Here is a 23,929-nt window from a genome sequence, read left to right on the forward strand (position 1 = left end):
TGTGCAGCAAGCCCTTTACACACTGAGACACACCTTTCTCCAGCCCCAGAAAGTGTACATATTCAAAACACAAAAGATCACTTGGAGAGAAAAAACCTTCTTCAGTTACATGAAGTAACAGAAAAAGATCTCAAGTGAACACAGTACCTGTGTCTTTTGATAGCAAACTGCTTCTCTGAATGCTGAATTCCTCCATAAATAAAGGTTTATATGCTGAAGATGTAACATGTCTGCAACCCTTCATCCAAGTGAAGGAACTGTCAAGGGATCCTTCAAATCTGGCTTGCATAAAACAAGGGAGAGTTGGGACTCCAGAAGCTGAATTTTCCAGTTACGTTAAATCCACAAACCCAACAGCTAGCCCCTTGGCCAGGCTTCCCTGTCTATAGTTCCACTTTCTATCTGTTGATGAGAGAGGACTGAAGAATACCACTTAGTCTGAATTCTAGTTGTCGCTGGGTCTAAGAACTGCTTGGAGGAGGAATCTGGCCACTGTATTTTTAAAAACCCTCAAAATAGAAGCATAATTATTTTTAAGTGGGGCGACCACTTGTCTGAACAGAACTCCCTGCTGAGATCACCAGTGCTCAGACACAAATGGGCCACATATTTTTAAATTTCTGATTTCAGTCTTTCTAATAAACCATATAGCCCCAAAGCTGAACCCAATTTGTCTTCTAAACACGAGCATATTTTCCCTAGCAATGAAAATGAATGAGCTAATGAATAGCTCACTCAGAATACATTTTGCAGAGAAGCCAAGAAAGAAAAAAGGAAACCCTACCTTGTTTGGCCTGAGAATGTTTGAACTCAGGTCCTCAGGTTTATGCATGTTGGCACTTTACACACTGAGATACTTCTCCAGCCCCAGAAAGTATATTCAAAACACAAAGGATCACCTGGAGAGAAAGACCTTCTTCCCTTCCATGAAGTCACTGAAAAAGAACCCGAGTGAACACAGTCCTTGTGTCTTTTGATGCCAAATTGCTTCTCTGACATCTACAGCAGTCTGAATTAATCCTGTAACATCTGATTTCCAGACCCGCAATAAAGATTTTATTAGTGAAGTCTATTCAAGGCAACTTTAATACATTTTTTTTTCCAGAAAAGAGTATTTATCGCTTCCATGAATCTGAGGACTATGCTTATATTCTTCATGCCAGATCGAATCAAACAGCTTTTTCACGGGAAAGAACCCCAAAACAGAGACTTGAGCTTTTGTTGGCCGTTTCCCTCCCAGCCCATAAAAACCTCTCGGAGACTGTATGAAGGAGATGGACTGAAATTCTCCAGGATACAGGAAGAAGGCAAACCCTGGAAAAGGTGAGCTGTCCATGGATGGACTCCACTAGCCCCCTGGAGCCAGTAGAAAGCACAGAAGTCAAATCATAATAAATGGCAATACTCACGACGGGAGTCCTAGAGTGTGGAATTTCCAAACCCTGGTGGGGCCAGCAAGGGCTGTGCTGCCTCCGTGCTGGCTTCCCGGGCCCTTAGAGTCACCGCAGTAGAAATCTGCAGCTCAGGCTTTCTTTGCCTTGCCCCGGGAGGAGCCCTTTTCTCTCCTTCCTACGCCCAAGGAGGCTGGTACTCACCAGTCCCAGCTTAGCTGCAGCCCTAATCGCCTGCTTGAAATCTGATGCTTAACCCATTACGACTGGGCAAGCCTGCGAGAAGGAATGATTGGAAGGTGAAACTGGCTACAGGTTAAGGCTGGAGCTTGAGAGTTAGCAAAACAGGCAAGCCCTGAGCAGGGAGGATCTTCCACAGCCTCTCCAGGGGTGGGGGGGATCAACTCTGGGGTTCTGCTTAGCCACACAGGCAAGACTCCAAAACCTAAGCTCTTCAGTTTATAACTAGTGTTGGCATTTTAACAGTTATAAAATTCAAAACTGCTTGACTTTAAAAAAAAAAAATGGCCTTGTCAAAGACCATTACTATAAGAAAAATTATTTTATTTATGACCTTCGGTGTGGAATTAGCCTTCAATAAATTAATATCTAAATTGTATTAAAAGCTGAAATGCACAATATCATTAAATCCAATAAATAAACACATCCAATGCTAGGAAGGAAGTTCATGGTACAATAAAGAAATATAAAGCATTAGACAGGCTAATTTAACTCAATGAAGCAATGCACACTAATGTGCATTAAAAAGTAAACTATCAACACAATCTTTATCATGCATATTAAGAACCTAACCAGCATTAAAGAAAAAAAAAACCTATTACCATAATCCCCATCTTAAAGGACATTTTGTTTTTAACCATCCCACTTTCCAGGTGTTAATAAATTTGCTGAAATACATACATCTCCCTTGGTATGTTTTCTCACACCATCTTGAGCAGATATTATATACACTGTCAATGTCAACACAAGGCAGCCTCGCTTTAGCCACTGACTCACTGTGTGAGCTTCACAAGTTGTATTTTGTCATCTGAGAGGAGGGGAAGAGGGGCCGGACAACTGAAATCAAAGAGACCTCCTCTAGCCCCTACCTGTATTTTTATGTTAAGAAACTCCGTTTTATCCTCGGCTTTTTCCAACAGTTTGATGACACTGTTTCGGGGAAAATACACGGCTCAAATCAGAATGCACATCTAACATCAGAGGTTACAAACAGAATCAAGAGACCCCGGGAAGTCACAGAGCAGAGCAGAGTTTGAAAATAGTTTAAGCTCTGCCTGTGGGGCCAGAGTAACTGAACGGCAGGGTTGGAACTCACCATCACCAACACACAGCAGCTCCGCTGTGTCCTTTCTAAAGATGGTCTCAGCAAACACCACAGTGATTCCAGGCAGGCTAGTCAATGCAGAGTAGTGTTTAAACTTGAAATTCCAGCTGCTAGGCTCACCTTCAGTGGGCTCAGAGTTCTGTTTGAGAAATGTGCCTGCCCAGAAAAAATATTTACACAAGCCAGAGTGGGCTGTGGGTGCCGTAGCCAGCTCTGCCTGCCCTGCAGGAGTCTTGGGCTCTGTCTACTTGACCCAGCCTTATCAATGCCCTTTGTACCTCATTTGAGATCAGCATAGAGACAAAATCCACAGCCAGAGCACTGCCCAGGCTAAGCAGATTCAAGACCTCTGACAGTTACTGAAGTCATTAAAAAGCTGTACTCTGTAACTCCCGTTTCTGTGAAATCACTCAGGAAATCATGGAAGAGGAGAAAATTGGCGCGACAAGAGGAAGCTCTCTGCATTATATCAATGAGGGAACAGTACGGCAACCTTCATTCCAAACACCCCAGCAAAAAGCGAAGAGTAACCAAGCTGCTAGAAACACGGCCAAGAGTATCAGGAAGCCATCACAAATATTAATTTGAAGGCTATTTTCCATGAAGACTGGGCAGATGCAGAGGAGTGTCAAAGCCAAGGGCTGCATACTAAAATGTACAAAAGCTTACTCAAGTTTGTCTGTCAAGGAAGGGGAAAATAAGACCTAGTATGGGTTTATAAGTACTCTCCCCTTCTATTTTCCTAACAAATTTATGAATGCTATCAAATTAATTTTTAAAAATGGAGTTAAAAAATATTTTACGTGTAGAGGTGTTTGCTGGCACAGATATCCGTGCACCACTTGTGTGCCTGGCACCCGCAAAACCTGAAGGGGGCATCGATCAGATACACTGGAGCTGGAGTTACAGAGGGTTGTGAACTATCGTTTGAGTGCTGAGAACCAAGCCTAGGTCCTCTGTAAGAGCAGCAAGTGCTCCTGAACCACTGAGCATCGCTCCAGCCCCAATAATTTAAAATGTTGAATGTAGTCAGTAAGTGAGCGAGCAGTCATCGTAAGTAAGTAGACATCTGAAGAAAGACACGCAGATTGACAAGAGGGAGAAGCCATAAAGCAGGGAAGGCAACCATTAGCAAACACAAAGATGGGAACAGGGGCCAGAAAAGTCACTTAACCATACTCATCCATTCATTCCATTTGACTGTCACACAGGAGAACCCACTTGCACCAATGTCTCAGCAGGGTTCCACACGAGGGCACCAGAGCGGGGGTTCATGACAGGGATAACAAGGCAAGGGCAACTGGCCTGTCTCCTGACATCTGACTAGGTCTTGTGTCTTAAAAAGTGTTCTTCCAAACCAGGTGTAAGGACACATGCCTATAAAACCAGCAGGTGGGAGGAAAGAGGACTGAGCTCAAGGGCAGCCTGGGAGACCCTGTCTCAGAAGAACCACGAAACAATGCACGGCAAAGTTCACAGCTTTGCTTATTTTTGCCTCACACCTGTCTTGTGAAGAAGACAAGACACGGGTTATTATCTTCATCTGACAAATCAGCCACTTGTTATTTGGCTTCTAAAGGAATCCTAAGGTCTAATTAGAGTTTCACAACATTAATTAGTGTTCAGAGAGGTATCAATCAGGGTAGCCAGTTTACAACACGACTTGGGAACTTGGGCGAGGAACAGATTGTCCCCATTTCGAGACCCCGAAGAAATTCAGCTACCTTCCTAACCAATGATTCCCATTTATTGCCTAGCTAGTTATGGAAGAGCCAAGCTCACAAGAGCAGACTCTGCAGTCACTGGTCATGTTTTGGACGGATGGTTACAAACTGTGCCATTGGACAGAAGCAGAGCTCAGCTCTGCTAAGGGGAGACAGTGTCGTGACGATGACTGACGTGGAAAGGGGTGAGTGACAAGGAGGTGGATGCAAATGGAAGGCGTTTGGGTGGGGCAGGTTGGCCAGGTTTAGCAAGCAGAAGTAGATCATCAGTTAAATGTGAACCCCAGACACCCACCACTTCTGTGGTGTAAACACATGCTCTATTTTAGCATCCTTGTCCACACGAGACCCTGGCTTCCACTGGATACAAACCCAGAGGGCAGAGATTCATGCCTGTTTTGTTCACTGCCGAATCCCTACTACAAAAACAGTACCTGGCACATGGTAGGCACTCAGCGATAGCTGTGTTTGGGCAGAGTTTATTTATTTATTTTTTTTAAGATTTATTTATTTTATGTATATGAATGCTCTATCTGCATGTATGCCCACACTCCAGAATAGGGCACCAGATCTCATTATAGATGGTTGTGAGCCACCCTGTGGTTGCTGGGAACTGAACTCAGGACCTCCGGAAGAGCAGCCTGTGCTCTTAACCACTGAGCCATCTCTCCAGCCCCCTAGAGTTTATTTTCTAAGCTGGATAGTGCAGTAAACATGTACACTCCTCACACAATCTTCACTTCTATGTCAGAACCATACATAAGAATTATTTATAAATTGCAGCATTGATGCTCTTATTTTAAAGTCAGCACCCTTGGTCCATTCTATCTCACGGTTCCGTGGAGAAGCTGGAATTTGGAAGGACACAGGACTGACTGCCCCCCTTACCCAGCTTAAACCCTAGGTGGTGTTAGTGTATGGTCAGTCTTTCTGAGAGCAGCTGGGGGACAGTGTTGTTTGGTCTTGTAGTGCTTTTTAATGGTTACTCTTCCTTGATTCCTAAGAACATGAAAAGTGTTTCCTATTCACGTTCTATGAACCAAACAGTTATTTCCAGTGAAAGGATTGGGAGACCACATTTAAGGGAAATGTAATTTTAAAAAAAATCATAGACAAGCTGGTCGGTGGTGGTGCATGCCTTTAATCCCAGCACTTAGTAGGCAAAGCCAGGTAGATCTCTGTGAGTTCGAGGCCAGCCTGATCTACAGATTGAGATCCAGAACAGGCACCAAAACTACACAGAGAAACCTTGTCTCGAAAAACCAAAAAAAAAAAAAAAAAAAAAAAAGCAAAACAAAAAATCATAGACACGCTTTTATATTTTTGGTGGTGGTGGTGGTGGTGGTGGTGGTGGATCTGCAAACATGTAGCTTGCATCTAAAACTTCTACTAAATGACCCAAATAAGTTACCCTTTTTTCTCACAGGACAGATCAGTAACTGGCCCCCACTAGCTGCCACCCCTCCCATATACATAATGTCAGTTTTCTTTCTACTGTTCTGATAAAACACCATGACCCAAGGCAGCTTGGGGACGAAAGGATGTGTTTGGCTTATACTTCCAGATCACACTCCATTATTGAGGGAAGTCAGGGCAGAAACTCAAACATAACCCTAGTCAGAACTGAAGGGGACCATGGAAGAATGCTGCTTACTGGCTTTTCTCCCCCTCTGACTGGCTTAGTTTCCTTTCTTATGTACCTCAGGAGCACCTGCCCAGGGGTGCTATTACCCACAGTGGACTGGGTCCTCCCCACATCTACTATCCATCAAGAATGCCCCACAGGCTTTCCTAAGGCCAAGCTTAGGAACCATTTTTCTCAGTAGAGGTTCCCTCTTCTCAAATGACTCTAGCTCGTGTCACGGTGGCAAGAACACACAAAACTAACTCTTAAAAAGAATTCTTTTACTTTTCCGTCATGATTATGTGTATGTGAGGGCATGTACGTGTGAGTGCGGATCGTAAGGAGAACAGAGAGGGGAGGGAGTTGGGACCCCTAGAGCAGGAGTTACAGGTGGTTGAGAGCTGCTGATGGACACAGTTGCTGGGAACTGAACTTAGGTCTCCTGAAAAATTTTCCCAGCCCCTCAAAACAGTACGTTCATAATCAGCATACGCTTTTGCATTTTAAACCAAGGGCAAGTATTTCTTGTGTAATACAAGACGAGAGGAAAAACACACAGAACAATGGTTTTGATAAGAAAAATCTTTATCGTCAAAAATATTTAAAATGTGAAAGTTTGGAAAGAAAGAAAACTATTTTTTGGGTGGTAGCAGTACCAAGGATTTTGGATTTGTCTTTTTTTTTTTTTTTAAGATAATACAACACTTCTCTACATTGTAGCTAATGAGCATCACATGCACACAAATCCATGTGTGCTAATTAAGCAACTGTGTGTGACTGATTTGCTTAAAGCAGCAGTTCTCAACCTGTGGGTCATGACCCCTGGGGAGGTCCGAATGATGCTTCCACAAGGGTCTCCTAAGACCATTGGAAAACATAGATATTTACATTATAATTCATAACAGTAGCAAAAGTAGAGTTATCAAATAGCAATGAAAATAATTTTATGGTTGGGGGTCACCACAACATGAAGACCTGAATTAAAGAGTGGCAGCGTTAGGAAGGTTGAGAACCTTGACTTAGAGGCTCCTTGTGCTAGTATAAGCAAGGACTCTTCTTTTGCTTGTCTGGACCGGACACCTGCTTGCTGCAAGCATCCATACTTACAGATCCTGGAAAACATGAATCTGAGGGCTTCCCCTTACACTGCTCTTGATGCCCAGACCTAGTAGGCAGGAAACCAAGCGCTGCCACCAGATACTGCCAGATCTCAGGGGTGAGGAAAAGGGAAGGGTGGAACAAGGCGAGGTCAGGAAGCGGAGAGGCAGGGGAGAAACAGATCTCTACCACGGGAGCAGAGCGCAAACGCTAACCGAAGTCTCCTGGCTCCAAGTGTCTGTCCCTCCTGAACACGACGCTGCCATGTGAGGGTGCTCGGAATCAGCAAAGCTAGAACTCTGGGGTCAGGCTCTGGAGAAGAACACTCTCTGCTGTCAATCATTCAGCTCCTCAGAAAGTTTTCAAGAGAGGAATCGATACTCTATAAGCTGTTTTACACAGGCTGTCATCGTTGGTTATGTATCATCTAATAGGATGACTGCCCCCCCCCCCAGTTTATTCTAAAAATTTCTCTCAAATCTTATAGAAGCAAACTGGTATTCAAAATATGCAGGTCTCTAACATAACCAAAGTAAGAATCAGAGTACAGGTCTTCATGATTCAAAAATATAGCTTGTTACGTATTCCACTAAAGGAGTTAGTTTACAGCACAAAGTCTCTTCTTTGCAGCGACCAAGCTATGTTCGACTCTGAGTTACTCCGTATTGTATGAAACAGTAGCTTTCAGGCTATGCCTTGTCCAGAGTGACTCCAGTTTAGGAAGCACTGGGTGGCTCCATTTTTAATCAAATGCTGAGTCAGAATGAGTCTCCTGCATCTTAGACACCACTACTAGTACATCGTGAAGCAGGAAGCACACAACTTGTTCACCCAAGTAAAGAGTTGCTATGAACTTAACAAAGTTGGTTGGGGCCACGGAAAAGCCAGGCCCAAGAACTTACCGAGCACCCCAGATCGATGATGACTACGACCCCCCTCACCTGGATCACCCAGGGACCTGTCATCTGCCTGGAGCAGGCAGCCCAGGATCAGGTCGATAAGCACTGGACTTCAGACTGTCCCCAGGGTGAGCGCTTGGACTTGGTGCCACTCATCAGGACTCAGTGAGGCAGCACACCCTGCTCCAGCTTGCCCTGGGCGAGAATCTTATTTGACCATCGGCACTGCCTCAGTACCGTCCCCGTCTCTGCCTTCAGGAAGGCCATCCCGTAGCCCACGTACCATTACGGTATGTGCCATGTGTGAATTTGAGAGTTAACAAGACGGCATGAAAGAACCTCAGGCTGCGAACTGCCACACCATCGAGTAGAGACAAGATCGCTCGGTGAATTATAAGCCGACAGAATTGACTGAACTTAGGAACTCACTCTTATTCAATAAATCCTGACATCGGAGAGACAAACAAATGTGTCTGGGCTCTGTTTCCGTTCACCCCATCCCCTTTTTCCCACGGTTGGTCTCATCAAACAAAACTCCTAGGAATTGGTTTTCTGGATCGAAACTGGTTGCCCTTCATCTAATGATTACTCAGAAGTCTGAAGCTGAGTGAGTGCTTCAGACCAACATTCAAGACTTCTACACTTCTTTCTCAACACATCAGCAGACTTTTGGGTAAGAACTGTATTAAAGAGAAAAGCAAAGGCTGGTCAGCTGACTCCGTGGGGTAAAGGCACTGACTGCCAAGTCTGACCGTGTGACTTTAATACCTGGAGCCTACATGACGGAAGGTGAGCGCTGACCCCCACAAAGTTGTCCTCTGATACCCCCCTACATAAGTGTGTGAGTGTGAGTGTATGTGTGTGCGTGTGTGCGTGCGTGTGTGTGTGTGTGTGTGTGTGTGTGCGTGCGTGCGTGCGTGCGTGCGTGTGTGTGTGTGTGTGTGTGTGTGTGTGAAGGCAAGTTTTCTAAGAGATTAAAGAAGACACAACTTCAACAAGATAGAAAGTTGCTGTGAAATCCTACTTCTCTAGGCCACTTACTATAATTTATCCTTTATTAAAAGAGAAATAAAAAAGTAATTTGAGGGAAGACATACCCTTCCCTCCCTCCTCTTCACCCCCTGTCGTCGGCGCGCACTTACCTGCGCCATAGCCGTTGACTTTTGTGGTATAAGCCATGCTGGCTCAAATCCAAGAGTGGACGCCGCAAACAGTGAGGATGTGTGCAGTTTTCATACAGCAAGTCCCCAACGGCTTTCAACCTGAAATGACAAAGAAAGTCCCATCAGAGCATTCAAGATGGGTAGAACCATAACCTCGGTTTCTGGGTACGGGTAGCTGCAATGGAGAAGGCAGATTAGAATGGAGGGAGACAGGCTGAGGATCCAGGTGGCGGCTGCATGAGGCTGGCCCCCAAGTATCCAGAGGAACGACATGCCCACCGGCCTGTCAGTGTCCAGACCTAACGCAATGCACCCTGGGGAGAGAAAACTGGCTCCCAGACACTGACTACTTAGGAAGTAGGACTCCTGACACATGTCCCTCTTTAATGTACTCCTGACACATGTCCCTCTTTAATGCTCTCTATATTTTTAAATTATATATAATAGTTATATACATACAGAGTTTTGAAGCTCATCTGCTTTTCTAGAAGCTGGTTCAATAATTTCATTTATCCAACTGCAATTTCAAAGCAGTTCTTGCACCAGACGCCCCGTCCCTGAAAGGTAAACACTGTGTAATAAATTTTTTGAAAAATATCTTTTCTCGGTCCCACTTTTCTTCTACGCCGTCACTTTGTTAAAATACTAATATGGTGCAATCAGTCCTCTCATAAAACGAAAGGACCCAAACCTTCAGTATCCTGCGCTTTCTGCTGGGGAAACTTCAAATGAGAGCACGCCACACCATCGGAGACACGGACTCCACACCGCACAGCACTTTTCTGATTTTTACATTGGCTCTCTGTTAAAAGTTACCTCGGTGGCTGGGGAGATGGCTCAGAGGTTAAGAACAAGGTCCTTTCAGAGGACCCTGTTCAATTCCCAGCACCCACATGGCAGCTCACAACTGTCTGTAATCCCAAGATCTGACACCTTCACACAGAAATATATGCAGGCAAAGCACATAAAGTAAAAATAAGTTATTTTTAAAAAAGTTACCTCAGGTTACTGCATTGAGACATATAACGGTTACAGACTTTGGGACAAGCATGAAATAAGCTAGGAAAAAATACTGCTCTAATTATTCCTTTTTGAAAATGCTTCTATAAAAGCCATACACAGGAGCACTGCCGATTCATCCTAACTCCAGACCTGTGAAGCCAGAAGAAACACACCTCCCTGCGAGGTGGTGTCAGCAGAGAGGTCAAACGACTTCTCAGGAGCAAGAGCATGCCAAGATAACAGTAGAAACACGCCGCCCTAGCACAGCCACCGAAACCACGGAGGTTTGTTAGGATACGGTAAAATCTCAGTGTAAGTTGATTTTTGAAAACCAAGACAGGGCTGGAGAGATGATTTAGAAAGTAACAACGCTTGCTACAGAAGCCTGGGGGTCTGAGTTTAACCCCAGGCATTCACATCAAAAGTCAGATGTGATGGCTCAAAGCCAGAAAGCCAGCAGCTCCTGTGAGATGCCACAGGGACAGGAGAAGGGGTAGAAGTTCATGGGCCAGGTCGCCTGGAGCACACAGGCCAGCAGCAGCAGCAGCAGCAGCAGCAGACCTTGACTCTATAGTAAGTGATCTTCTGACCACACACACACTCACAGCACACGCGTTCACACACGCAAATAAATAAAAACTTAAAATCAACAGTAAGTGTTATGTGTATGCATATATACCTACACACTCACCCCACGAAAATCAATGTGATATTAACATTTGTAAAGACGAGGACGGCCAACATCCAGTAAAGTCTAACTGCTGTGAAAATCTAAATCATCACATGCTTCAGTACACCATGATTTTAAGTACTACTGATTTTAAAAAAAGATGCTGCCAATCAAATCTTAAGCCTGAGTTTGTTAAAATATATGTGTGTGTGTGTGTGTGTGTGTGTGTGTGTGTGTGTGTGTGTGTGTGTGTGTGTGTTTGTGCGTTTAATTAAAAATTAGAAGTAAATGGACCAGGATGTCCCCTGTGCATGGCCCCTGACTGATGCACTGATGGACTATGCCGGCTCCTTTGTTACTTCTCTAATAATAATAATCATCATCATAAAAAGTGTCTAGACTCATCTTGTCATTTGGGCTTTATTTGCTATGAAAGGGGAGATGCGAGAATATGAATCCCATCTAAGAGGCCTTTTCTCTCAGGCTCCTTTCCAAACACACAGGATGTTGGTAATTCTTGTAAGTAAGAATAATGGGAAAGATGGCTGCTGATGGTGACCACACAAGGCAAGAACCTTGCTCCTTAGCTAGTGAAATTTTCCTCACTGTTCATAGCTGCAAACTCAAAAGGACTTTTTTGTTGTTGTTCAAGGCCGCTTCTGTCAGGTCCCGCACGCTTTTCCAGTTACAGCGGAGTGCTGTGCTCAGAGACCAGATGCTGAGCCTTCCACTCCCTACAGGTTCCCAGCTTCTGCATACCAAGGCAGGACAGTGCTAATCCCTCTCCCGACACTCCCTGGGAAACAGGGACACTGAACACGCAAGGCCTTAAACCGTGCAAGGTGCAAGATGGCTGCGTTAAAAGGCGAGGGGCAGAGGGAACATTAGTTTTCAGGAACAGAAGTGACTGCCAATGTCTGCCAGGTAAGGCTTTCCACAAAAGAATGTGGGGCCTGGAAAGACTCCAGAGGAGAGGTGGGGAGACGAGGGGGTCAAGGAGAGAGGCTAAGCTTCTGGAATCGTTCAACTAATTACACTTCTAAAAGCCACAAAGAAAACCTCAAAAACCTCAGCCTGAACCCCATTTTCTGGCCCCTCAGTGGCCTCTCAGGTTTGTGCTCTTGTGTCAATTCAGAGGCTTGTAAATACCACCATTTAGCCTATTGAGGGCCAACAGAAGACAAGAAGAGACAAGCTGTGGGTGTTAGGGGTGAATAAAGTATGTGTCAAGGTATTTGAATGGAGAGGTGCCCAGTCTTCCCAGCCAAGCTGCACAGACTTTGGCCCAACACACACACACATACTCTCTCGTTATTGGACCTCTCTTCCCGGCAGGAGATCTTTATCTCAGATCCAAACTGGTCTCTCCCACCCTCTCCTAAAACAGAACACTACAATAAAAAGAAGGAAGCCTAAAATTAGGAGCTACAAGCATGTCACAGATAAAACAACAAGGCACCCTGTCACGGGCTGCGGAAGCTGGCAATGTCTGTGTCGAGAACAGCTGTAAAGTGTGATCTGTCCCTCGCCGATATTATCCCATCTGACAGGGGGCCTGCCAATTGTGCTGACCTGCTCTTCCTCATGAAACGCCGAGTCTTTTATCGGTCCATTGAAGAAAGCAGAGAATAGCCATGGTCCGTTCCCTTGTTACCGCTCAATAAGGCGTCTCTTTTCTCCCTTGGAGGAAAGTACCAACCACTAACTCTGGTGGTGCAACTGTGGCTTAGTTCTGCTACCTACGGAAAGTCTTTCTTTTGATTTGGGAAAACGCTTCAGTAGAGAAGATAAAGAATGGGCCTTCTCTCTTTATTTCCAGAGACGGGATGGCACTGAGGGTCATCTCCATAGTAGTCCAAGTGTAGTTAGTTCAGTGCACAAGACAAATGCTGCCAGAGTTGGCCTCACAAACACTTTACACCAGCTGAAATGAAACAAATGGTGAAAAGCAACTCAAGAGAGGTCTGTGAAGAGCGCAGCCCTGGAAGACAGCAGTTGGAGAAACTGAGGCACACACACACATACATACACACACACACACACACACACATGGTTAGCTCTGTAGACCATCGGCTGTCACCACATTGCTTAGGACCATGATGACGATGGACAACACTGATGATAATGCTGCAGCTAACATGATTTCGTCCCTTGCTAGGATTTCTTAAATCTGAAATCGGAAACCTCACCTACTGTATGATGTGCCATTAAGTGCTGCTGATCTGAAAACATTTTACTAATTAAATGATAAAATGACCAGGGCTTGAGAGATGGCTCAGTGGTTAAGAGTCCTGGATGTTCTTCCAGAGGACACAGGTTCAATTCCCAGCACCCAGATGGTGGCTCACAATCATCTGTAATGACAGCCCTAGAAAAAAATCCAGCGCCCTCTCCTGGCCTCTGAAGGCATTGCACCTACGTGATGCACAGACACGCAGCCAAGCAAACCACTGATACACATAAAATACACATTTTAAAAATAAAAGTAAAATGCTTACTAAAACTACATTGGAGCTGATGATGAGTGTACCACTTGGTGGTACAGCATGTGTTTAGCATGTGTGAGGTCCTGGGCTTGCTTTTCAGCACCAAAAAAGAGGAAGAAAGGGGAGAGGAGGAGGCAGAGGAGGAATTGCACTCACTGTAAGACATATCCTTGTTATGAGTGTTAAAATCTGAAAGAAATCTTAAGAACTGAGGACATTATGATAAATTCTAGACAGTTTTTATTAAAACACACTTATCACCTTGTTTTCCCCTCCTAAGAGCCTGCAAATACTAACATCCATTTCCTCATTTTACAAGTAACAAAGGCTTAAAATTACCCAATCACACTGGATGGTGGTGGTGCACACCTTTAGTACCAGCACTCAAGAGGCAGAGCCAGAAGGATATCTGTGGGTTCGAGGCCAGCCTGGTCTACAGAGTAAGTTCCACGACAGGCACCAAAACTACAGAGAGAAACACTGTCTCAAAAAAACCACCACCAACAACAACAAAAAAGAATTACCCGGTCACATAGCTACATGACTGAGCGGACGTAGCTGAGCTTGCCCTGTTCTCATGTAATTAGCAGTAAGAGCATAAGGCTTTGACACGAGAACATACATGCACCAACACATGATGTCCCTTTCAAACCCTGAGCAGGGATGCTCGGTACAAGGATGCTTTGACTCACACTGCTTTTAGACAGAAAGGAGTGTAAATGAAGCAAGACGACAAGATGGTCTAAGGAGACTCAGAGAGGAACCTGCAGGAAACAGACTCTACCAAAAGCAACTGGACACACAGATGCACAAACACCTTTGCTCTAATTTAAAAGACTGCACAGCTCAATTATTTCTTTAAGTTAGTCTTTCAACCAAGCCTCCAAAAACCTGTCTAACTTACCACATACATCACATCACATACGACTGTCTACATGTTCCTGTGGACGCTGCAAAGACAGTCAAGTATCTAATTAATGGCAACAATTAAAAGTTATGTCAGAGTGTGGCCACCGTTGAGGATCAGACCCTCTCCCAGTGGTCTCTGCTGCTTACTGGCTTTTCAGCATCTGGGAGTGTGTGGGGGCTTTCATTTCTAATGGAGAAAGAATGTTGGGGTTTGCTTCCTGAGGTCTTTTAGGCTATGTTTGTCTACACAGCTATATCTGCAGCTTCATGTGTTGGGTAAATCCCAGATGAAAGGCTAAAGTAGGTGCTTTTATCATAGAAACCAGTTAAAATGCAGGCGCTAAGGAGAAAACAAAATAAGCACCAGTGAATAAGTTCGTTCACTCACTCATTCATTCATTCATCCATCCATTCATTCAGTGAGTGTCTGGTCATCATAAGCCAGTCTGATTGTGAACCTCAGAGTATAGATTGAGCAAAAGAGACACACACCCATCCTCTTCTCCAAAATGAGCTAACTGAAGATTTGTGCTTTGGGAACAAAGAAAGCATAGGTTCCTGGGATGCTTAATGACCAGCTGTACCAAAAGCTCATCTTTCTGCCTTACCTGAAAAGTTCCCACGGTAACATCTGCCTCCTTATGTGCTTACTTTGTCCCAAAGTGGGTGTGGGTGTGCCATGCCCGCTCACAGACCCCTATTGCTCATCCACATCCACCCAACACTACAAAAGGACACCGGTATCTTTCCCAGAGTGTGTAGGAGCTGTGGGCAGGCTAACACCACCTGGAAGCCTCCAGATGTTTTCAGAGCCCCACCCTGGCTCTGCTCCAGCTGGGTTGCTGGGACAGACATGGCTTCCTGTACACATAATAAGAACTAACACTTGCAAAGTTTCTTTCCAGGAAACTTTCTGTGGTGAAAGCTCATTGGATAGCCATGACCAACTTCTCCCCTGTCCACACACGTGACAGACTATGGAAGGCAGTCACAAGCACAGGGGCCCCTCTTCCCTTCAGGAACACCTCTCCACTTCTTATTGACTTTGGAGGAAAGCATCCTCAAGACTCAGGTGAAGCACATTGAAGCGGCATGTTCTGACCTGCTCTGGTCCCCCTGCAGCTGTTCTGAGGAAAATAATCCTAACGGAAATTAAACTTTGATTTACAAGTATGGCCAGATTACTAGTGCCTTGTTCTTGCTGAGAAAAGACTTCTGTCTGGCAGTGCTCAGGCAGTGCTTAAAATATCAGTACTGTTGCCTAGTCCGACATTAAGAACAAGACTAACAAGGCTGGGCGGTAGTGCCACACGCCTTTAATCCTTACACTTGAGAGACAGAGGCAGGCGGATTTCTGTGAGGTCGAGGTCAGCCTGGTCTACAGAGTTGAGTTCCAGGACAGTCAGGGCTACACAGAGAAACCCTGTCTTTAAAAAAAAAAAAAAAAAAAAAAAAGAACAAGACTAATAGCACAGATGTAAGAGAATTCAGTTCCTGTACTTGGAAAGATTTTAATGTGTCCTGTTTAATGATTTAAAATGTTCTCATTTATTGCTCTCAGACAAAAGTTTCCCTTTATTTCCTCTGGGATTATATTCTCTGGTGACGTTCTCTAAGCTTACTTTTTTTAACTGATCCATATTATTACTGGAGATGTCACTAAGTCAAGTGGGACCAGCCACACACCCTCAGATTCTTAGCCTTAAAATGATCTGTCTTAGAGTGAAGTTTCCACAGCATTGCCTCCCAGAATTTTGTAAGAAATGTTCCAATTTAGTGTCTTTATGGGAGTATGCAAATCGGGCCTCTGATTCCTATGCCTTCTCTTGGGCTCTTTTTCTTCTGTGTCTTTGTCTTGTCCCTACTCCAATGTGATAGTTTCTGTTTTATCTTATTATATTTTATTTTGTTATATTTTAATATTACTCTTAGATGCCTGTTCCTTTCTAATGAGAGATAGAAAGGGAGTAGATCTGGAGGGGAGGGGAGGTGGGAAGGAACTGGGAGGAGAGGAGAGAGGGGAAACCATAATCAGGCTATATTATGTGAGAAAAGTATTTCCAAGAAAAGGAAAAAAGGAATGAAAATCCTCAGATCTTCTTAGACATGGACCAGGTCTCTAGGAGCCACACCCAGCGATCTGCACTTTAACAAGTTTCTAGGAGACCCGATGGACAGACGTTCTTAACACCACAGCTTGATTAGAAGATTCACCAGGAAGAAACTAAGCTCCAAGGCTCCAGGAGCAGGGAAGGGTCCAGGATTTTAACACAATGCTTCTCAGTGATTTAGAAGCTATCCCCATGAAGCTTGATTTTCAATGGTTTGTTTAAACCAATATTAAACCTCAGCATGTGATAACAGACAGTATCAGATGCTACAGGGTAAACAAAACAGGCTTATGCTTGCGTTTCTGAGGCTTACAGACCTTAATAGCAACACATCAGGAGGGAAAGGACACTGGATCTTCGGACCTCACATTGAGGATTTCACCTTGAAGCTATCACCAGCCTCCGGGTTCAGAAAGGCTCGGTTATGCTAAACAGAAATCTCCCAGTGTGTGTGTGTGTGTGTGTGTGTGTGTGTGTGTGTGTGTGTGTGTGTGTGTGTGTGTGTGTGTGTTTTCCAAGAACAAACAAATGTCTACTAAGATAAACTTTATGAGGAGGAACTTTATAACGTGCTACCTGGTGAAAGTTCTCGGTGACAAACAAGGCAGAACTAGAGGAAAACTACAATGAGGTATCACCTCACACTCACCATCAAACTCCAAACTACCAAGTGACATTTGTGGTGTAGTGGTGGGCAGAGCTGCCTTCCAAGATAACAAGCGATGGTAATGTAGAGAAACAGGACTGTTTGTGCCCTATTACCAGAACTCAAAAATGGTACAGTTATAATGAAGACTGTATGGAGGTTCCCCACAAAACAAGAAATAGAATTACTCTATGATCCAGCAACCCGTTTCCAAAAACTCTCCAAAACACTGAAACAGAAACTTGAGATATTTGTGCCCCCATGCTCATTACAGAATTATTCACACTGTCCAGCATGTGGCAGCCCAGTAGTCCACTAACAGGTGAGTGTACAGAGTCTCCACACACTCAGAGAGTACTCATCTTTGACAAAGGCGTCCTATCAAACACTGAATAAACAACTGCTAAGCATCTCACGAGGTACAGAAACCTTGAGAGCACACACTTAGTGTAGTTCCCAGGTCTTCCTGTGCTTGTCTATGCCTGAGTTTATTTCTAAGTGTTACTTTATAATATATAACATTGTAGCTGGGCATAGTGCTGCAAGTCTTTAATCCCAGCATTTGGGAGGTGCAGGCAGATCTCTGGGTTCAAGGCCAGTCTGGTCTACAGAGTGAGTTCCAGGACAGCTAGGGTTACACAGAGAAACCCTGTCTCAAAAAACCAAACACATATATACACACACATACACACACACACACAAAACCACAACACAACACGAACAATCAAAGACAATAACTATTTTATTAATGGCTGCATAGTGTTCTTTCATATTTTTTCCATATTTTGTTTGACATTCCTTAATTACTAAATATTTAGAATATTTTTCACATTGCAACATTTTGACAGATTGCTCTGTGTACTTTCCCAGTAAATTCCAAGAGGTGGATGAGCAAGAAAAAAAAGACAGAGCCTGTTCATATCCTACAAATATGGGTAGCACTGTGTTGTTCTTCAGAAACCAAAATCATGGGAGGGAATTCGAACTGAGTTCCATCCCCAGTTTTGTTGCTTTGCACATGATGAACATATCCACCAAAAGCCCATCACAAATCTCTCTGCATCACAGCAAATGTGCTTTTAGCAGGTTTGAACTTGACATGATGTTTGAGCTATTCCACACTAGCATCTGCGTTTACTCCTCACTCTCAGCTTAGCGCAGTTTTTAATCTCAGAAGCTCAGTGCCTGAACATAACAGACACTGGGGGCAAATTAACAGAAAACATTCAGTTTCTCACCCCGAGTTACTCAGAGCACCTCACTACCCACTGCTGTACCCCAAGCTTGTCATGTGCCAGTCAGGCAGACTGAAACATGAGACAGGAGGACATTTTCAGTCAAAATGTAGTTGGACTCAAGGAACCTTCCAGAACTGCTTCTTTTTTTTTTTTTTTTCGAGACAGGGTTTCTCTGTGTAGCTTTGCGCCTTTCCTGGAACTTGCTTTGGAGACCAGGCTGGCCTCGAACTCACAGAGATCCGCCTGCCTCTGCCTCCCGAGTGCTGGGATTAAAGGCGTGCGCCACCACTGCCCGGCCAGAACTGCTTCTTAACTAATCTCCAAACAAATACTAGCAAGCCACAGATGAAATTCTAGCATCGCCACACTGTAATGTCACAATCTCAAATTAGTGTCAGGGACACAGAGGTTAATACAGCCACACGTGGGTTACATGCATAAAAGAAATAATTTTAAAAGTTTGAAGCCATAAAATTAAAGATGCTTTTTTTAAAATGGAAAAGGACAAGGAATGTAGGAAAAAAATATTATATATCAACATACATACTTATCTTGGAAGTGGCCTTATAGATACACAAACGCATTCCCAAAGCACAGCCATGAGTATCAGATGAATTGCTGGGTGAAGAGAAACTTCCCATGGATCACTGAAGCGGCTCCGAGAATAGAGTACATCCAAATTCTTGTCTCTGTACGTGAGGACACTTGGTGAAGTGGAACACAGTCTCACAAGCTAGTTGAAAGTGTCTCCTGGTTTTGTTCTGAAGAATAAAGGGGATGGTTCATAATCCCAGTCCACCCTTGGATGGAGGCAGGAGGGAAGGGGACCTTGTCTCACTTCCTCTTTATCTTGTCCCTCTGGCCTGCATTCCTGTCCTCACAGCCCCTGAGGAGCCAGTTCTGGGAATTCCACTCCCAATTCTTTGCATGAGCAGGCACGTTAAAACCTTTGTTATCCTAAGTGGTTTCTCTCTCTCTCCCCCAGTATCTCAACTAATCACAGCCATCCTCAGAGTTGGGGGCCACATGTGCCACCCTAACTCAGGGAAGGTACAATAGCATCCAGAGCCAGAGCTGGGTGAAGCACCCCACTTCCTGAAGACTTGCTACTCAGGCTGTGTCACACAGGCTTGGGGTCTGATGGAGCCTGCATCCTTCAGAACTGATTGGAAACCACGGTTTTAGGCCGATACTCCAGACCTACTAAACCTCAGAACCAGAACCTGTGGTTCGGTAAGAGCCCCACATCAAAGCATCAGAAGGTTTTTTTTTTTAATAAACAGATCTTCACCACACTTCTCCCTTTCTGGAGAATAGAGCGGGGCCAGCACTAAAAACATCTCATCCGTTGATTATTCTTTATTCACATTTCTTTGGGGCTTATAAGCACAGAGAACAGCTGTCAGGAGAGAAGGGTAGCGCAATGCATTTGATCTTAACCAGGCAAGACTCGCATGCAACTTCTCTCCAACTGCCCCGCAATGAAAACACCAGGAGCACATGTAATTACATAGCAAAGCATCGCTTTAGCCTTTTTTATAAATTCCATATTAAGGCCAGCAGCAAGGGACAACTTTGTACCATTATATTGGGTATTGCAAGCAGTCACACAAAGTGACACCCATCCCTTTGCTATAAAAGAGAACAGAACTGTCAGAAATGCCTCTTTGAGTTTTGGGTCCTTTGGTCCTGGCTTCTCTTTCTACAGGGAGAGACAGCCAGCAAGGAAGCTGCAATCTAGCCTACCCCGTCACCTTGCATCCCCTTCTGTGGGCCACACTATAGGAGCTATACAGGTAGGATGCTATTTTAAAAAATTGGAAAAGTAGAAAAATGAGACAGAAAAGGACAAGGAGTGTAGGGAAAAAATTATATATTAACACACATACTTAGCTAGGAGGCCGCCTTATAGATGATATATATATATACAAACGCATCCTCAAAGCACAGACATGGGTATATCAGAGGCAATGCTGAGTGGGCAGAAACTCTCCTGCATCACAGAGGCTCTGAGGACAGTATATCCAAATTCCTGTCCCCTTGGGTGGCTGACATGGTGAATAATGGCTCAACATGGGACCAATACCACCTTAATGCAAGTGTTCACACCAAAGGAAACCCTCGCTGGGCTTTCAGGAGGAATGCGAGTCTTGAATCTCCAACCAGCTGGTGTCCAAGCTCTGTTCCCTGCCGGGATGAACACTCACATGCTTTCATTCTTAGCAGCTCATCAGAAAACCTGCTGCAGTGGCGGCTCTGACCAGAAAGCACTGCCTTAAATCTGGAAGATGCATTCCGGGGTGTTCCTGGACCAAATCCACTCTCCGTGGGTCAATTCAGTGCCGAAGCTCAGTTACTTCGGACCTTAATCATTTCACTAATTTGCTGGCTGCTCATTTAATTTTCTCCTATGCCTTGAGACAGAGTGACCAGAAAACTTGAGGTCTAAGGGGGACACTTTGGAGATTATTAAAACGAGAAATAAATGTAATGTTAAGGACAACAGACATAGTCTAGACTCAGGAAAATTGAGACATATACATTTCTCTACCTTTAAAGAATAGAGGGGGAAATGGAGAAGGCTAGCAAATAAAAATACTGGGAAGTTATGACATGGACACTGTAGAAATTACCTATAAGGCAGGCATTTCTTCATGCCCTTCTATGCCACAAGGCCCAACCCGCTTTGCTAAAGATACAGAAAGAGTACAGTAGCAGTGTTAAGATGGGCTGTCGACTTGTCACACTGCTGCCCCCGGTGTCATGCTTTCAACATCAGTGTTGACAAAATGATTCCTGCATGAGAAGCTCTGCACCCCACTCCGACGAGCTGTGGAGCCTCACTTTAACCAGTCACCAGTATTATCTATGTGGTTTCAGACATCAGTTCCCCCAGCTTCCACTCTCAACCATACGTGACAACAGGCATATATTCAGCTTCGTGAGATTCTCAGCCTGAGACAGACAGAGAAATAAGGATCAGAGCAGTGAGCCTCTTGGCATGTGATGGCTCCTGCCATACCAAGCACTGCCTTTCCCCACTGGGCCGTGAGCTCTCTGAGTGCAACGATTATGTCATCTCAGTGTCCTGGCACCTCACACTCACGGCCGAGCTGGGGTTCGACAATATTTCTAATTAATAAAAAAACTGTACTTTGAGGACAGGATACATTCCATGAAAGAGTGTACTGATGCCTCTCCGTTTCTTTGTCTACATTTTCAGTTTTGAATGAGAAGGCAAGTTATAATATATAATATATAGGATATGAAATATATATGTAAAATATATACACATATATATGATATATACATTTAAAGACAAGTTCTAATGTAGAGCAGGCTGGCCTCGAACTCACTATGTAGCTGAGGGTGTCCAATTTCTCATCCTCCTGCCTTCATTTCCTGCTGGAATTATAAGCATACACCACCATGGAGTGTTGGAACGGAACTCAGGGTTCCATGCATGGCAGGCAAGCAGTCTACCACGGGGCTGCATCCTCAGCCCTGTGTACACATTTTTAATATATCAGGATGAGCTATGATCAAAGATCAAAGAGATAAAGAAATTCCTGCTATGCAGTTAAGAACACACAAGGAAAAGGATATCCAGACAAGTGCTTCTGCACCTTCAGTGGGTGGTACAACAGAGAGCAGAACATGCCGTGCCCTGGATGGAGCAGGCCTTTACTCTTCATCTGCGGGGACTGTAACGGCATCTCTGTGAAAATCACTCCCCAGTTCGGACTGATATTTTGGGAGGACAAACAAACAAGACCATACACTTCAAAACAAAATGAGAAAGCAAAACCCAGTCTTTTCCTACAGCAGCAGCATGGGCCGAGCTAATCAACACAGAAAGGTATAATACAGCAAAGGGTAGCTCGTAACACAATGACAAGGGCCAGAGAGATATCTGAAGAAGGTATCTGAAAGGCTTATGGGAGCTGTAATACAAACCCTATCAGAAAATGCATACATATAGATATCTGTGGATATATAGTATGTATATCATACAGATCTTATACACACACACAAATGCACACCGAAAACACCTGAATATGATTTCAAAGAAAGATGGACGAGACAGAGAAGTGTCACCCTCCTACCCCACTCCCCAACACATTCTTGGATTAAAACTTTCATCTTGAAATATATAAACTGTCATTAATCAATACATTATAAATTTTTTATTTTCCCCCCTTTTAAACCCAAGATCTTTTCCTGTCATGACCTAAGCAGGCACTTGAGAATGACCTCCCCTGTGTTATCTGTGTTTTCCAAATACTTTCCTCTTACAAAAAAAGTTACTTTGTTTCTTACAAAAACATGTTGACATATTTAGCACAAAGAACTACGAAGTAGGAGGGGAAAGAGAGAGAGAGTCATAAACAGGCATTAACAAAACAGTTCCAGACTTCCAAAGATACTCACCCTCCCATCCTCTCGGCATGGCTTTGCAGACAGGCCAGGCCACCAAGGAAGCATAAAAATAAAACTCCCAAAATACCAAAAGGAGGGACGACTCTTTTCCATCCACAGAAGCTCAGATGTGGGGAAGTAAGGAGACAGGCACCTGTTGACTGGGAAGAACCCCGAGGGAGGTCTTGCCTCTAGGAATTCAAATATCTCAAGAATTACCTGCTGCCATGCCTTGTCTAGCCTGTAGTGCTGTCCCTCAAGGATGGAGAATGTTATCAGTTAATTCAGAGAAATGCCCACTACCCCTCAGTGCTGGTGGCTGAGTACAAACAGGAACCTGGAGTTCTGGATAGGGCATCCAAAAATTAAGCCCGTCTGCTCCAAACTTTAGCAAAACCAACAACTGGTTGAGAACCAGACCTGCCAAACGCTTCCCAGCCTTTATTTGCTCAAATGGAAATCAATTTAGGAAAAGTCCTGCATAGATAATTCCTCTTTTTAAGGTGAGGGAGGAGAAGGAAAAGGGTTCTTTGCACGGAATCTTCAGAATGCTGTTCCCTCCCACTGACGTGGTAAAACACACAGTGACTTAACTATGAAGTGTCCTGAAGACCAGTTTACTCTGGGGCCCTTCCTGCTCTCAGGCTACAGAGGCCATGAGTCGGAAGACACACAGGGATGAGAAGCAAAACCTAAGGGCTGGTGCATCAGAGCACACTGGTTATTTTCGCTGAGAAATCCAAGCCAGCAGCTATCAGAGTTCAACCTCCCAGTCGGTGGGCATCAAATTCCCAAGGCGGAGAAAAGCAGACTCAGGGAGAAGGCAGATTGATGGTTCCTAGATCTGGTGTGTGGTGCCAAAGTTGGAAGGGAATGCCTCATGACTGCCGATGAGCTTTCTTTTCAGAATGATAGAAACATTCAAACATGGCTTGTGGTGATGGCCACAGGATTATGTATCGTGGATTTGCACATGTTAATAAATGTGTAGGCTGCCCGTGTGGTGAATTATACTTCAATTGAACTTCCATGATATTATCCAAATTAAAATTCAGGGCATGGGAGATGGCTCAGTGGAAGAAAGCACTTGTCGAGCAAGTGCGAAGACATGAGTTCAAATCCCCAGAACCCACTTGTACACTCACCCTTGTATAAACTCAGTGTCTTAGCATTCCTACAGTGAGATGGAAGGGGATGGGAGAAC

At 44.3% G+C, this 23,929-nt stretch overlaps 1 protein-coding gene across 3 annotated transcripts in view; it reads right to left on the minus strand.

Moving 5' to 3' along the window:
- The window catches only part of Kank1 (KN motif and ankyrin repeat domains 1), a 203,411-nt gene that overhangs the window by 50,679 nt on the left and 128,803 nt on the right, over positions 1-23,929 (minus strand). For all 3 annotated transcript variants that reach the window (XM_052762153.1, XM_052762154.1, XM_052762155.1), the window contains exon 3: positions 9,224-9,343. In XM_052762153.1, the coding sequence (XP_052618113.1) occupies positions 9,224-9,260 (37 nt within the window). In that variant the 5' untranslated portion in view covers positions 9,261-9,343. The remainder of the gene's footprint in view (positions 1-9,223; positions 9,344-23,929) is intronic.

Source organism: Peromyscus californicus, unplaced genomic scaffold (assembly GCF_007827085.1).
Source record: "Peromyscus californicus insignis strain IS unplaced genomic scaffold, ASM782708v3 Scaffold_4__1_contigs__length_199733344, whole genome shotgun sequence".
Taxonomy (NCBI): Eukaryota; Metazoa; Chordata; class Mammalia; order Rodentia; family Cricetidae; genus Peromyscus; species Peromyscus californicus.